The 15,437-nt window shown below is 34.9% G+C and overlaps 2 protein-coding genes across 2 annotated transcripts in view; both read left to right on the top strand.

The window, feature by feature from the left end:
* Positions 1-13: 13 nt before the first annotated feature.
* Positions 14-5,367, top strand: LOC107699626 (paxillin-like). Its single transcript, XM_016500944.1, has 7 exons — positions 14-18; positions 633-665; positions 1,605-1,718; positions 3,348-3,521; positions 3,802-3,883; positions 4,266-4,414; positions 5,362-5,367. Exons 2-7 carry the CDS (start codon positions 636-638, stop codon positions 5,365-5,367), a joined length of 555 nt encoding a protein of 184 aa, XP_016356430.1. The 5' UTR covers positions 14-18; positions 633-635.
* Positions 5,368-8,687: 3,320 nt separating this feature from the next.
* The window catches only part of LOC107699625 (eIF-2-alpha kinase activator GCN1-like), a 51,969-nt gene continuing 45,219 nt past the window's right edge, over positions 8,688-15,437 (top strand). Inside the window, exons 1-9 of the mRNA XM_016500943.1 lie at positions 8,688-8,756; positions 9,473-9,581; positions 10,256-10,319; positions 10,399-10,530; positions 11,768-11,876; positions 12,038-12,136; positions 12,833-12,967; positions 14,221-14,289; positions 14,374-14,482. Of these exons, the coding sequence (XP_016356429.1) occupies positions 8,739-8,756; positions 9,473-9,581; positions 10,256-10,319; positions 10,399-10,530; positions 11,768-11,876; positions 12,038-12,136; positions 12,833-12,967; positions 14,221-14,289; positions 14,374-14,482 (844 nt within the window). The 5' untranslated portion in view covers positions 8,688-8,738. The remainder of the gene's footprint in view (positions 8,757-9,472; positions 9,582-10,255; positions 10,320-10,398; positions 10,531-11,767; positions 11,877-12,037; positions 12,137-12,832; positions 12,968-14,220; positions 14,290-14,373; positions 14,483-15,437) is intronic.

The following is a 15,437-nucleotide window of genomic DNA, read 5'->3' as shown; positions in this document are numbered from 1 at the left end:
CTCTTCCCTCCACTGCAGGTGCAGACGTGCTGTCATTGGCTGAGCTTCTGTCTTACTGTCCTCTCCTAGAACAATCACAAAACTTGTGATTTGTAAATTGAATGTTGTGTGCTTGAGAGCTTGGAGATGTTTTGTGTGTGTGCTCAGCCTCCTACCCTGGTCATAAATATTAGATTAGATTAGATGCGCCCCAGGGAGAGTTTGAGACAAACACTCAGTTTGAGACCGTGTTGTATTGATTAGGGGTGTTAATATTTGCTCTGTGAATGATGTGATTGGATTACAGTTCTTTACTAAATTATGCTGTCATTAGTATCATAAAATCTTGAATACGCTCACAGTTCGGTTTTGGTGTAATCCATAAATTTTGTCCAAAATATGCTTAAGACAAAAATGTAAATTGGGGACATTTTTCTGTGTAGTGGGACATTGACAAAAATACACCAGATTTTATATTTACATGATCAAGAACTGTAACTTGGAAGAAAATAACATAATATTATAGTAATTATATAACCAATTCTGTTCCTTCAGAAACTGTCATCTTATTGAATTTCTTAGGTGGTTGTGTGTAATTGTTTTGCATTGAAGACTTTTTTTGATTCTTGATCTTTTGTTCTATCTCTCTGTAGATTATGGCCCAGGGGAAGGGTCCGCAACCACAGGTTAATAAACTGGACAACATGCTGGGCAGTCTTCAGTCTGACCTCCACAAGCTGGGAGTGCAGACGGTTGCTAAGGGAGTGTGTGGCGCCTGCTGCAAACCCATTGTTGGCCAGGTGAGGGAGGCAGAGAGCTACAACACAAACACACAGAGGATTTTAGCTTTCAGCTAATAATAATAATAATGATACATTTTATTTGTAATGCACCTTTCTCAAACTCAAAGCGCTACAACGGTTACAGAAACAAAACAAGAAATAAAAACAAAACATAATATAAAAAATCAAAGATCACAGTTATAGTTACAAATTAAAAGCTTCACTAAAAAGATGTCTTAAGAAGTTTTTTAAAACAATCAAGAGAATAAACATTCCTAATAAATATAGGTAATGCGTTCTATAACTTTTTTAATTACAATAAGGCTGATAAAGGAGAGAGAGCCAGCAGAACGAAGAGAACGAGAGGGCATAGATGGTGTAACCAAATCACGGATGTAAACTGGAGCCAACCCATGTACTGCTTTATAAGCCAAAATAAGAATTTTAATGAGACGAAGGAAGATGGGCCCCCTGATTTTCCACAAGAGCAACTCCCAGGACCGGCTCATTGAGGAACTGCAAGGCAAGCTGGGAATTGCCCGTAAGGATCGTCCGAAAAAGCAGCAGCCAGACGATTGGCTCACAGAAGGCGTCATTGTCATGTCCAACCCCAAACGCTCACGAGAAGACCACAACAGGGAGGTGGATAAGGTAGACGGGAAGGATCTACGGATTCAGCAAATTCTGTTTCCATTCAATTCCTGAAATTCTTTTGCTTAATTGCGTTGAAGTTTCTCTGTAATCACCTGCTTCTTTCTTCTTCATTCCTACTTTCCATCTTTTTCTCTCTCGTCTTCTGTCTTATCGGTGTCTTCCTCTAGATATAAGGGTCCGCAACCACAGGTTAATAAACTGGACAACATGCTGGGCAGTCTTCAGTCTGACCTCCACAAGCTGGGAGTGCAGACGGTTGCTAAGGGAGTGTGTGGCGCCTGCTGCAAACCCATTGTTGGCCAGGTGAGGGAGGCAGAGAGCTACAACACAAACACACAGAGGATTTTAGCTTTCAGCTAATAATAATAATAATGATACATTTTATTTGTAATGCACCTTTCTCAAACTCAAAGCGCTACAACGGTTACAGAAACAAAACAAGAAATAAAAACAAAACATAATATAAAAAATCAAAGATCACAGTTATAGTTACAAATTAAAAGCTTCACTAAAAAGATGTCTTAAGAAGTTTTTTAAAACAATCAAGAGAATAAACATTCCTAATAAATATAGGTAATGCGTTCTATAACTTTTTTAATTACAATAAGGCTGATAAAGGAGAGAGAGCCAGCAGAACGAAGAGAACGAGAGGGCATAGATGGTGTAACCAAATCACGGATGTAAACTGGAGCCAACCCATGTACTGCTTTATAAGCCAAAATAAGAATTTTAATATCAATGCATGATTGGACTGGGAGCCAGTGCAGCTGCCGAAGCACAGGACCAATGTGGTGGCGTGAAGATGAATAAGTCAAAACACGTGCAGTTGAATTTTCAATATATTGCAACCTCTTAATAGAATTTGCTGATAAACCTGCAAAAAGGGAATTACAATAATCAAGCCTTGATGTAATAAAGGCATGAACAAGCCTCTCTGCATCAGGCCTAGAGAGAAAAGGTCTAAGACTGGCAATGTTCCGAAAATGAAAAAAGCAGCCTTTGTAATGTTTTTAAAATGAGCATTAAAAGTCAGATGAGCATCAAAAATCACCCCCAAGTTCCGCACCTGGACAGAAGTGGATACTTGGCTATTGTCAACAGTACGTTTAAAACTGTTACTTATTAACATTAGTAAGAGTACCAATTAATACGATTTCAGTTTTATAACAATGAGTTTAAGAAAGTTGTGTTTTTGATCCATGCCTTAATTTCCAGCAAATAATCAGAGAGAGTCGAAGAGGCAGGAACAAGATCAGGCTAATATAAATCTGGGTGTCGTCCGCATAACAATGATAGCCAAGGCCATACTTCTGGATAATCTGCCCCAGAGGCAGCATATAAACACTAAATAAGATAGGACCCAAGACTGACCCTTGAGGGACACCCTGTCACAATGGAACCGTCTGAGATCTATTAGTACCCAGAAAAACTAATTAGGAGTATTCTGAAAGGTAAGATTCAAACCAGTTAAACACAGTGCCCGAAATACCAACCCACCTATGAAGTCTGTCCAGTAATGTAGCATGACATATTGTATTGAATGTAGCATTAAGATCGAACAAAACCAAAATGCCACAAGCTCCAGAATCCGCTATAATGAGTAGGTCATTCATAACCCTCAATAGAGCAGTCTCCGTGGTATGTCCAGACCTAAACCCGGATTGAAATGTTTCTAGAAGACTGTTCATAGAAAGATGATGCTGCAGTTGGCCAACAACCACACGCTCAAGAACTTTCTCCAGGAAAGGTAGATTTGAAATAGGCCTGTAATTGGATATTTCAGCAGTATCACTCCCTGGCTTTTTTTAAGAACTGACATAACTGCTGCCATTTAAATGTGGAAGAGACATTCTAAGCTAAGATTGCATGCTGTGTGTCTAGGTAGAAAGAGCTGGACACATCTAAACAAAGGATGTGTGTGTTTCTGTACAGGTGGTAACTGCTATGGGGCGCACATGGCATCCAGAGCATTTTGTGTGCACACACTGCCAGGAGGAGATTGGTTCCAGAAACTTCTTTGAGAGGGAAGGACAGCCATACTGCGAGAGAGATTACCATCATTTATTCTCTCCGCGCTGCTACTACTGTAACGGACCCATACTGGATGTGAGAACAAACGATTTTTTAGTCTGAACAGCAGAATAAGCACATTCAATATGTTTACTCAGTCGATGCAATCCATATTTATATGTGGCCAGATTTGTGTTCAGTGCGAACAAAGCCAGTGTTTATTATGGCAGCCTGTATGCATTAATTTAGTGTCACGTCCATTGTAAGTGATTACTGTTTTTCATTTAGATTTTTGAGACACAAGTGGAAATCGGTTCCTGTGGTAATTGACAGCTTGCTGCAGATGATAAAAATGTAAATTTTTCTCACCTCACAGAAAGTGGTGACAGCGTTAGATAGAACGTGGCATCCCGAGCACTTTTTCTGTGCTCAGTGTGGGGCGTTCTTCGGTTCTGAAGGTGAGTAAATGCTTACAGAAGAGTCCGATCATTACAAGTACCCACAATTATTCATATTTTGCTCATTCACAAGTTTGTAATTTAATTTTTGCTAGAAAATTTCACACTTTGCATAAACATCTGCATTAAAAATCCAAAAAAGCTTAATGGGTGCCCTTTAAACTAAAAGGGTGACAAAACAAATACTGAAATTAAAAAGAACTCTGCACTCAGTGTAATGAAATTACACAATTTGTACAATTTGTAATTAAATTCAACTTTTGGACTCTACTGTTGACCTCTAAGCTTACAGGCACAGACGAAAAGCCACCAAACTAATTTTTTCTTTGTTTGTATTATTGCATACTTGTTGTAAATACATCTTTGTTCCATTATTTTTCAGGATTTCATGAGAAAGATGGAAAGGCGTACTGTCGTAAAGACTACTTCGATCTCTTTGCTCCTAAATGTGGAGGCTGTGCTCGTGCCATCCTGGAGAATTACATCTCTGCCCTGAGTGCCCTCTGGCATCCAGAGTGTTTTGTGTGCAGGGTTAGTATATGATAATGTTTTTTTAAGTGGTCTGTTGCTTTAGTTTTGAATATAGACTTGGTCAAAAGTTTGGAATAATTTAAATTTCTTTAATGTTTTTAAAAGTAGTCTCTTCTACTGCCTTCATTTGATTAAAAAATACAGTAAAAAACAGAAATAATGTTTGTCAAAAGCCAGGCTGTTTTTAGAGGGTATTAGAGGAAAGTTCAGCTGAGACTGTAGAGTTCTTTTTAGAGAAAGTGTGTGAATGTTTTCTGCTCACTGGATGAGCTGGCCAGAAACTGTTTGATGATGAGAACAGTTCAGGAGGGATGATGGGAAACGTGTGCAGCATGAACGTATGAGACACAATCAACAGAGGTAAATGAAAACCGCTAAATGAGTGACTGGAATTCAAACGAATAACCAACTAGAGCCAATAATTACTGGTGACTCTCATGAACGAATCCAGGTCATATTTCAGTCTGAAACCAAGAGGAAAGATAAGAAATTATATTTTCCATTAAAAACATTTAAGCCATTTTAAGAATATATATATATATATATATATATATATATATATATATATATATACATACATATTTTGTTTTTTTTGCATTGTGACATTATTTTCAGAAACAAACACATTTTCTACCTTATTTTTCATTATTGTGTTACAGATAAAATCTCATTCTCATTACTGTAATATAATGAAAAAATATCCTGTCCAATAACAACATTTTTATAATTATAATAATAATAATTATTATTATTATTATTAGTATTATTGTTGTATTTCTTTAAAAAAAAAATTTGTTTACTAATAATACTCAGAATGTTGTTGTTGTTTTAAACTCAGTAAAACAAATAGTAATATAAAGTATAAATCCTTCATTGTTATTACTCCTAAAATAGGCTTCATTTAGTTTTACGCAAAATATAATTTATCGTTCTTTCTTTTTATTTAGGTGTGAAATATGGCCCGGATATGTTCTTGCTATGAAAACATCTAGTTGCCGCATTTGCATCATTTTAGCATTAATTGTCACCTCAAAGAATTGCTACTTTTAGTGCCTTGTTTTGTAACACAAATTTAACTGAATTTAAAAGACAAAGTATACCAAACGTGTAGTTTTGCATACAAGATATAACATGAAGTTTCTAATCTATGGTGAAGTTGTAATTGAGAGACTGAAGTTCGGATTATTCCTCATGAAGTCTGTGTAGTAACTTCTAATGATTAGTTTAATTATTACTGACATCTGGAACCCATAGATATGAATGTATCCTACTGTTAATGCTCACTTCTGCTGCCGTCTTGTGTGGAATTCGCTGGAGTTTATGCATCTCATCTCAAAGTATTCTTTTATTAAAGGAATATATGGGATTAAATACAATTTAAGCCACAGAAAATCATTTCTATTTGTTCTTTAATTTCTTAAATCAAAGGCAAAAATGTGTTTACAGTTTTCAAAGTATAACCATGACACTGGTTCCACTGTAAACATATATTTCCTTCATTTTTACACTGATAAATCTAAACTATATTATCTGGTGTCAATAGAGCTTAGGTTTTTATTATTATTTAACCCAGAATATTCCAGACTATTCCCCTGAAGGAGCCAGTCACATATTTCATTTTGGGAAAATTTTTGTAGTATAGAATGATTGACTATTTAGGTTTTATTCACAAAACAGTCACTACAAAACCACTAATGATTCTAATGATCCACTCGAAGGAGTAGTTCACCCAAAAATGAATGTTTGCTGAAAATGTGCTCACCCTTAGCCATTCAAGATGTGAATTTGTTTCTTCATCAGGTTTGGAGAAATGGATGCTCTGCAGTGAATGGGTGCCGTCAGAATGAGAGTCCAAACAGCTGATAAAAAAATCACAGTAATCCACACCACTCCAGTCCATCAGTTAATGTCTTGTAAAGCCAAAAGCTGCATGTTTGTAACTTTTTAAGTGCTCGATCTGTGCATATTTCTCTCCTAATTTAGACGAGACAACTTTTTCACTGATGGAAGTTTTCGTATGAATTATAAACTCGTATTTTAGCCAAAAGCATTTGAAGTTAACAACGTCTTGATGGATTTGTTTCTTACAAACACACAGCTTTTGGCTTCACAGGATGTTAACTGATGGATTGGAGTGGTGTGAATTATTGTGATGTTTTTATCAGCTGTTTGGACTCTCATTCTGACGGCACCCATTCACTGCAGAGCATCCATTGCTGAGACACTGATGCAATGCTACACTTCTCCGAATCTGATGAAGAAACAAACTCATCCTAATCTTAGATGGCCTGAGGGCGAGCACTTTTTCAGCATATTTTCATTTTTGGGTGAACTATTCCTTTAACAGAAATCAAAGATGTGATATTGTTCATCTAAATAGCTGTGACAATATTGTGCAATTCTCAACCCTTGAATTCAAGTGAGTATCTGATATTGTCTTGCTCACTCTCAGAGACAATTCTAGACAATATTGTAACTGCTGTATTATGATATTGTGATATTATACTAATTCTTTTCTCTCTCTTTTAGATTTTTTTTTTTCTGTTTTGCATGAAAGTCTTAAGTGTCTTTCAATCATTTTAAAGGGCGAGTTTTGAAAACTCGTGGTGTTATGAAGGGGTGAATCGATGAAGACTTTCTTATATTTTTAGAAACGTGTTGTCACTGGAAATAGAAGTGATTTTCAGATTAAGAATATTAAATATATACAGTCCCTGGTGTCTGTTGGAACAGTGTGGCTTGTCAACAAAGACTGCAAATATGATTTGTTGGATTCATTGGACAAATATACCAGCAAGTGTTTATTATGTGAAAGCTTTTATATGACCGATGTGCCAGAGATCTGTACATGACATTCTGTCTCATCAGAAAACGCTACTTTGAAAGTAGAAGATACTTGTTTTGATTTGATTCACTTTGAATATGCCTTCTTTGATAACTCAATTGTAATAATCTGTCGCTGTTTTGTTTTGCTCCTAATTGCTATGTGCCAAAAAAAAGGTGCGGTGGAAATATAGGGATCATATGATATCCTTATGTGTTTTAATCACACATTTACACTGGTCGAATGTTGTGCCTTTGTTTATTTTGAGATTTTCTATCTTATAAATTGATCTGACGCTTTTCTATTTCTGTTCATAAATCATTCTTTTGGTGTCCCTTTGCAAATATGATCATTTACCCAATGTGAAAACAGCTATGCATATTTTTTTTTCTCCTGTAACACCGTCACATTTTGTTCTGTGAGTGTTGGTTACTGTTTCAATTCATGCAATTATATACAAATAAATTTGGTGTTTTAATGCACTGAATATTTTTCCTCCTGATGTTGTTTATTATTATTTAAATCATATTGAAACCTCAGCACATTTTGTCTTGACATTTGTACATAAAACAGTAAAATCTACTACCTTTTTTGGTCTTTTTGGCCGTATCTAATAAATAATCAATTGCAATGTTGACACAATCTGCTCAATATATATTCTATTTCTTTGTAGTGGATTAGTTTTCATTTTCCAAAATATCTATAAATTTAGCTATGGGACTTGTGTCCCACATATTGTGTATAACTTTAACTTTTATTTAGGGGCAGGCAACCTTATTTTTGTCTCACACTGGATAGATCCCTAAAATTGACCGCTCTATTTAGGCTTTTTTTTTTTTTTGTAGCTTTTTCTTGTTATTATTTTATTATGTATTCATTTTTTTTTATTTATTTTTTTATTATATATATTTTTTTTTTTTTTGTTTACTTTGGGGATGTATTAACATTTTTATTTTATTTTATGTTATGTTATCTCTTTAATTTTGATTGGTAAAAAAAAAATATTTTTGTCTCACACTGGGTAGATCCCTAAAATCGACAGCTCTATTTAGGCTTTTTTGTAGCTTTTTTCTTATTATTATTTTATTATTTATTATTACTATTATTTTGTTATTATTTTCGTCTTATTTCCTTTTTATTATTATTAATTTTTACTTTGGGGATGTATAACATGTAAATTTAAATTGTATTTAATGTTATCTCTTTAGATAAAAGCGTCTGCTAAATGACTAAATGTAAATGTAATTTTGATTGGTAAAAAACGTTATAAAAAGAATGGACAGCTTAAATAACATGTTTGATTATTTTATTTACTAATAATTTGTTGAAAAGAAGAGAACATGCTTATTTATATACTTAAAAGTTTCAGGCCTGTTGAATATTTGATGTGCTGACCGGCGCCCTCTAAAGACAAACTCAAGGCCGGAGAAGCACGTGGCTGATCACGGTAATGACTCCGGAAGTGACGACTTATATCCTTTCCAGATCGAGGTCGGCAAGATGGCGGCGGACACGCAGGTTGGTGTGACTCGATCCGCTGCTGCGTGAACATTAAAACGCTAACTTTTCTTCTGTATTTCGCCGCTTTCTTACGAGTTTTCAAAGAAGATGATGCATGATCTGTGAGCGCGTGATGTTCAGATACATTAGAAAACGCTTTGCGTGCGCGCTAGTGCATGAATGTGCATTAACTGATAAACAACATTAATGATAGCACAGTTGCATAACACACACATTTATTAGGATTTAACCGTATTTTGAAAGAGAACGATACTGTTTTAAGCGTGTCACCCACTTATTATCAAACACACCGTAGAAAGTGCCAGAAGTACCATGTTTCTGGACATAGTATCCTAGTAAAACCATGTGGTTTTTTTTGTTGGAAATATAGCAGTGTATTATCACGGTAATCTTCAAAATGCTGTGTAAATACCTGATCAAACAATCACCTGATGCCGTCACTGTACTTTGTGTAAGGAGTCACTTATGGAAATGTACCATGGTAATCTTAATTCATGCCTGAACTACTAATATCAAACCATAACGAATGAATATCCGTCTGTCAGGTGACTAATACAATGTCAGCTCATGCTCTCTTATAGTAACAATACATTGAGTGATTAATATTGTGGTGGGAGCACTGTTTACCGTGGTGAGCTGTGATATGATATCCATATTTTGATTTAGCTGCATGTGTCTAAGCAGCGTCTGATGGCTGTTTTCTGTGTTTGCAGGGGCAGGTTTCAGACACACTGAAGAGATTCGCTGTGAAAGTCACGTCGTCCAGCGTTAAAGAGCGCAAAGAAATTCTTCAAGAACTGAAGGACTGTGTGAGAGGAAAGGGTGAGTTTTTCTGCCTGCTGTTGTATCCGACTAAAGAAATAATTTGACGTGTTTAGTGACAAAAACACTGTTAAAGCATCAGTTGCTCACTACATTTCAAGTCATTAGAAGTCCTGCACTACTTTTTAAAAATGTTTTTGAAAGAGTCTCTTCCGCTCACAAAGACAACATTTATTTGATCAAAAATACAGTAAAAATGTGAAATATTATTGGAATTTTAAAATAACTGTTTTCTATTTGAATATATGTTAAAATGTAATTTATTTCTGTTATGCAAAGCTGAATTTTCAGCATCAGAAATCATTCTAATATGCCGATTTTCTGCTCAAAAACATTTATTATTAGTATCAACAGTTGTGCTACTCCGTACATTGTGTAAACTGTGATGCATTTTATTTTTGAGGGTCTTTGTTGAATAGAAAGTTTAAAAGAACAGCATTTATTTGAATAGAAATCTTCTGTATGTCTTCACTGTCACTTTTGATCAGTTTAATGCATCCTTACTGAATAGAAGTATTAATTTCTTTAAAAAAAAAACTCTACTTTTGAGCAGTAGTGTCTGTTACCTCTGCGTTCTCACGTGTGCATCTTCAGATATGGGTTTGGAATGATGTGACGGTGTGAATGACTTTGATTTGAATCCTCTAATTCTTTGTGGTTAAATCTCTCCTCAGATCTTCCTGAGCCAGCCATTAAAGGACTGTGCAAGCTCTTCTATCTCACTCTGCACAGATACAGGTGAGTGCGAGCCGTTTCCTCTCCTCTGTCCATTAAAGCATGTTTTTATACTGAGGGTGGGCTTGATTTCTCTTCTCAGGGATGCTGCGTCTCGGCGAGCTTTGCTCTCGGTCATCGAGGTGCTCGTCCAATCGCAGCCTGATGCCATTGCGACCAACCTCCCTCCCGGTCTGCTGAGCTGCGGGGTGGTCAGCAGGGGCGTGATGCCCGGGTGAGTGACCACCGCATTTATACAGAGCCCTGTGATTTCTGTAATGGACGGAATCGCAGAATCCAGTCAAAAAAACTGACATGGAATGTCAGGAAATTAGGCAAAATTTAGATGAATAAATCAAAAGTGGCACTGTACAGTGAATTAGATCACGATATGAAATAGAGTCTGAATATTAATACGCCAAAGGACTGCTATTTAATATGAAGTCTGGGTATCTCTGTGTGATTGAGCGCCGCAGTTTCGTCTTCTACACATGCTGAAGCGTCTGCCGTCTCACTATAAGAGGACGTGAACACATGAAGTTCATCTCCAGAGCTGCTCTGAGAGACACTTCACCAGCATTTCACCGTTTCATTCGAGAAAAGCTATTGTCATGTTATATACAAACAGATACTCAAAGTTCTTCATGACAACCCATCAAAATAAAAAACTGTGACGGAAATATATTATTGTAGAGTAGAATGTACATGGGTCAAGGACATTAAGATGTCCGCATCAAAAGAAATGTAGAAAAGTGATTTTATGTCCATAGAAAGCACATTAAATGTAAGTAAAGTGTCTATTTTTAAGGTTTCAAATAAGTTTTTGGAGAATAAAATGTCAAAATTTGGTTGAAATAATGTTACATAACATGCTTATTCTGACGTGTACATATTAAAATATGTAAAAGAATAAGGGAGCATATTAAATTTGATTGTGTTTTAAATGCGTAAAAAATTCTTACTGACACATGGGCAAAACTTAGGATAGTGGCAAATTAAAAAAATGTAAAATTACAACTAATTAGTATTTGGTTTGAAAGTAAGTAGTCTTTTAATATGTCATAAATTGATTTTTGTTGTAAATATGTCTGACAAGATTGTTACACTGAATGACATTTTAGTGGGTCTCTTCTGTAAATCAGGGAAAAATGTATGATGTTTATTTTTTGCTCAGAAAAACAAAACTGCAATTAAATTAAACAGAAAATGTGTTATTTTTTGAGGGAAAACAACAATTTAAAGCAGTATTACACTTTTAAACCCTTTTTCGTCGCGGAACGCACGAGCGCTCTTAGCGGTTAAACACTAGCCTAGAGCGCCATCTGCTGTTAAAAACTAAGCTCAGAATCGATTCCAGAGAGAATCGCGATGCATTCGGAAAATCGCAGAATTTATGTATCGTCGCACCCCTAATAGTTATCAGACGCGAACAACCATGAGGTGCAATCAGATATAATGTCAAATGTCCACAGGAAGAGCACGGCTTCAGGAGCCTGCTGCGCCCTGCCCTGGACCTGCTTGATCGTTCAGACCGTCTTCCCCTCCGCAGACAGGAGAGAAGGTGAAAAATGGAAGAAACTGGTCAGTAGTGTTTGCCATTCAGAGAGTTAATTTGCTATATTTATCATTCATAGTTGAATTTAGCAGGAGTTCCAAACCTGTATGGCTTACTTTTTATTGTTTTGCGATCTTTACATGTGGTCTGTCCAATCATATTCTCTCTTTGTGTCTCCTCCAATCAGGTTGAGGTTCAGAGTTTGCTGCTGGCGGAGGTGGTGGGCGGAGCCTCAGGGAATGCTCTCAAGTCAATCAGCAAATGCTTTAACAAGCTGTGGAAGGAGGTAAAGCTACAGGAATTCACTCTGACGTCTTGTACACTACAGTTAAAAAGACTGAGGGTGCTAAGATTTGTAATGTTTTTGAGAGAGAGTCTCTTCTGCTCATCAAGGCTGCATTGATTTGATCAAAAATACAGTAAAAACAGTAATATTATGACATTATTTCTATTTAAAATAACTGTTTTCTATTGTAGTCTATTGTAAAGTGTAATTTATTGAATTTTCAGCATCATTACTCCAGTCTTCAGTGTCACATGATTCTTCAGAAATCATTCTAATATGCTGATTTGCTGCTCAACAAACATTTTTTGATTATTATCAAACAGTTGAGCTGCTTCATTTTTTATTTTTTTTTGAAACCGTGATGCATTTGTTTTCAGGATTCTTTGATGAATAGAAAGTTCAAAAGAACTGCATTTATTTGAAATAGAAATCTTTAGTAACATTATAAATGTCTTTAATGTCACTTTTGATTAGTTCAATGCATACTTACTGAATAAAAGTATTAATTACATTTTTTTAAAGATCCTATTGACCCCAAACACTTTTTAAACCTAAATCTTTCTCTGTAAATGTAAAAGCTTGCGTCTAATAAATTTTTACTATTGTTCAGATGAAGTATAACAATCGTCTTTCTGTGATCTGTTTAAAACATGCACCCTATAGATTTCAATTCATAAACGGTCTGTGTTTCTCCAGAACCCGGGTCTGGTGGATCAGTACATGAGCACTCTGCTGAGTTTGGATCAGAGCTGTGTGTCTGTGCCGCTGCTGGGCTTGTGTGTGGATTTCTGCACAGCGCACAAAGACATCACCACTATCAACAAACACAAGGTGGAAAACTCAAGCCCTTGTCATTCCTGTGCTAAACCTGTCAAATGTGTCCACTGCGCTGCTGCTTCTGATTCAGTGTTATTTAAAGGTTTTTTTATATTCCAGTTCTACTATTTGTATAAGTCACAGTATATAAGTCTAGTTTTTTATCATCTGAAATGTGCTACGACTTATACATAATGTACTATAATAAAAAAGAATGTTTACATAATAAATAGTAGCTTAGCAATCAAATGTTTAGGCTACATTGTGAATATGGAAACGTTTGGATTTGTGCAGAGTGCGAGAGAGATGTGAGCCCAACGCCGTTTTGCTTTATAGGTTTGTTTATAATGGGATAAATGTTGTTTAGAATGAATGCTTAGTGCTTATAATGTGTCTAAACATTTCATTTGCCGATATTTTAAATTATTATAGAATAACGCGTGACTTGGACTCAAGCCCTTGTCATTCCTGTGCTAAACCTGTCAAATGTGTCCACTGCGCTGCTGCTTCTGATTCAGTGTTATTTAAAGGTTTTTTTATATTCCAGTTCTACTATTTGTATAAGTCACAGTATATAAGTCTAGTTTTTTATCATCTGAAATGTGCTACGACTTGCGAGAGAGTGCGAGAGAGATGTGAGCCCAACGCCGTTTTGCTTTATAGGTTTGTTTATAATGGGATAAATGTTGTTTAGAATGAATGCTTAGTGTTCATAATGTGTCTAAACATTTCATTTGCCGATATTTGAAATTATTATAGAATAACGCGTGACTTGGACACCAATTCGACTTATTGTTTTGTTTTTTTCCTCTCAATAATGCATTTTTTCCCAGATGTTGCTTATACTCAGGTGTGACTTATTTTTTTGGAAAATACGGTATTAATATTTTCAATTAGCTTTTATTTTTGTATTTTAATTTTAGTTTAATATTTATTAATTTTATTATGTGCTTTTGTCATTTTTATTCGTTTTTTTTTATTATATATACTTCTGTTTAGCTTTAATTTATTTTTATTCCAGTTTTAGTAATTTTAGTACTTTAAACTTGTTTATTCCAGTTAGGTGCCAAAGCAACATTTCTAATTAATTGAATTTAAGTTTTTTCAAGTTAAGTTTAAATTGAAGAATTTAAGCATCTAATTTATTTCTTTTTTCTTTCAGCATTATTTAGTTGAACGAAAACTATTTTTACTAGTTTAACTGTTAGTTTGCTATTAGTTAGCGAGTATTCTTTAGTTTTAACAGTAGCAACACTGTTGTGTTTCAGGCGGCTCTCTTGGACCTGTACGTGAAGACGGTTCTCATGAGTAAGACCAGACCGCATCAGCACATCCTGGTGAGAATCTGCGCTGTCTTTGTTGTATAATAAATCTTTGCAGTGCCGAAATCAGAAAGCCTAAAGCTGGATGTGTGTTTTCAGGATAAGAGCGGCTCGATGCTTCGCCACATGTCTCACACAGAGTTTAAGGAGCAGCTGCTGCCCTCGTTACAGAAAGCTCTGCTGCGCAGCCCAGAGAACTCCATGCCGAGTGAGTCACGCACAAACTAGCGCACACTATGATTCACTGTGATACATATGTCAGGATGAATCATGATATCATCATCATTAGATTGCAATTGTTGTTGCTCCGAGCTAATTATTATGAAAGAATGTTGCTGTCAGTGTTATTTTAGTATCATTGAGATATTATTATAGCTTTATTAATATTTTGAGGTAGTTTTGACTCATGCATTTCTGCTTAAAGGTGAAGACCCAACTCTATATATGTTTTGTAAGACCCTCTCTTTCCATTAAACCTATTTTATTGAACTGATCCACTTTTAATGCAAGTAGACAATGTATGTAGGAAGCTTAGTAAGATAGGAGTTTAGTAAGATAAGAAAGGTTTTAGAATTATGTATATCTTGTAAACATCTTTTATCATATGTAAACATCTTGTATAATCCTAATAGTTTTTTTTCCTCTTTGCTTGGTTTTTATTTTTTGTGTTTTTGCTACTCAGTTTTTGCCATGAAGATAGCCTCAGATGCTGACATGGCATTTAAATCTATACTACTACTTGAATTATTTATTATTATTTTTATAGTTAAATTTTAGATAAACTTAAAAAAATAGTTTTTTTCATTTAATACTTTTTTTTTTTTTTTTTTTTTTTTTTTTTTTTTTTTTTTTTTTTTTTTTTTTTTTATATATAGTTTTTTATTTTAATTTTATTTATTTTTTACACTTTTTTTAAGTATGTCTATATAGTTTAATTTTTATTTATTTTAGTAATTTTAGTACATCAGGTTAAACTAAATTAAAATGAGAAACTAGCTGGCAAGTTTAGTTTAAAAAAATGTTATTTAATTTAATTTAAATTTATTTAATGTAACGAAAATGTTTTTAATGGTTTTAGTTTTTCTAATAATAATTTTACATTTACATTTACATTTAGTCATTTTGCAGACGCTTTTATCCAAAGCGACTTACAATTTGGGGAT

This window comes from Sinocyclocheilus anshuiensis, unplaced genomic scaffold (assembly GCF_001515605.1).
Source record: "Sinocyclocheilus anshuiensis isolate Anshui unplaced genomic scaffold, SAMN03320099.WGS_v1.1 scaffold714, whole genome shotgun sequence".
In the NCBI taxonomy this organism is placed as follows: Eukaryota; Metazoa; Chordata; class Actinopteri; order Cypriniformes; family Cyprinidae; genus Sinocyclocheilus; species Sinocyclocheilus anshuiensis.
The sequence above is the reverse complement of the archived record's forward strand: the minus strand, read 5'-3'. Positions and strand labels throughout refer to the sequence as shown.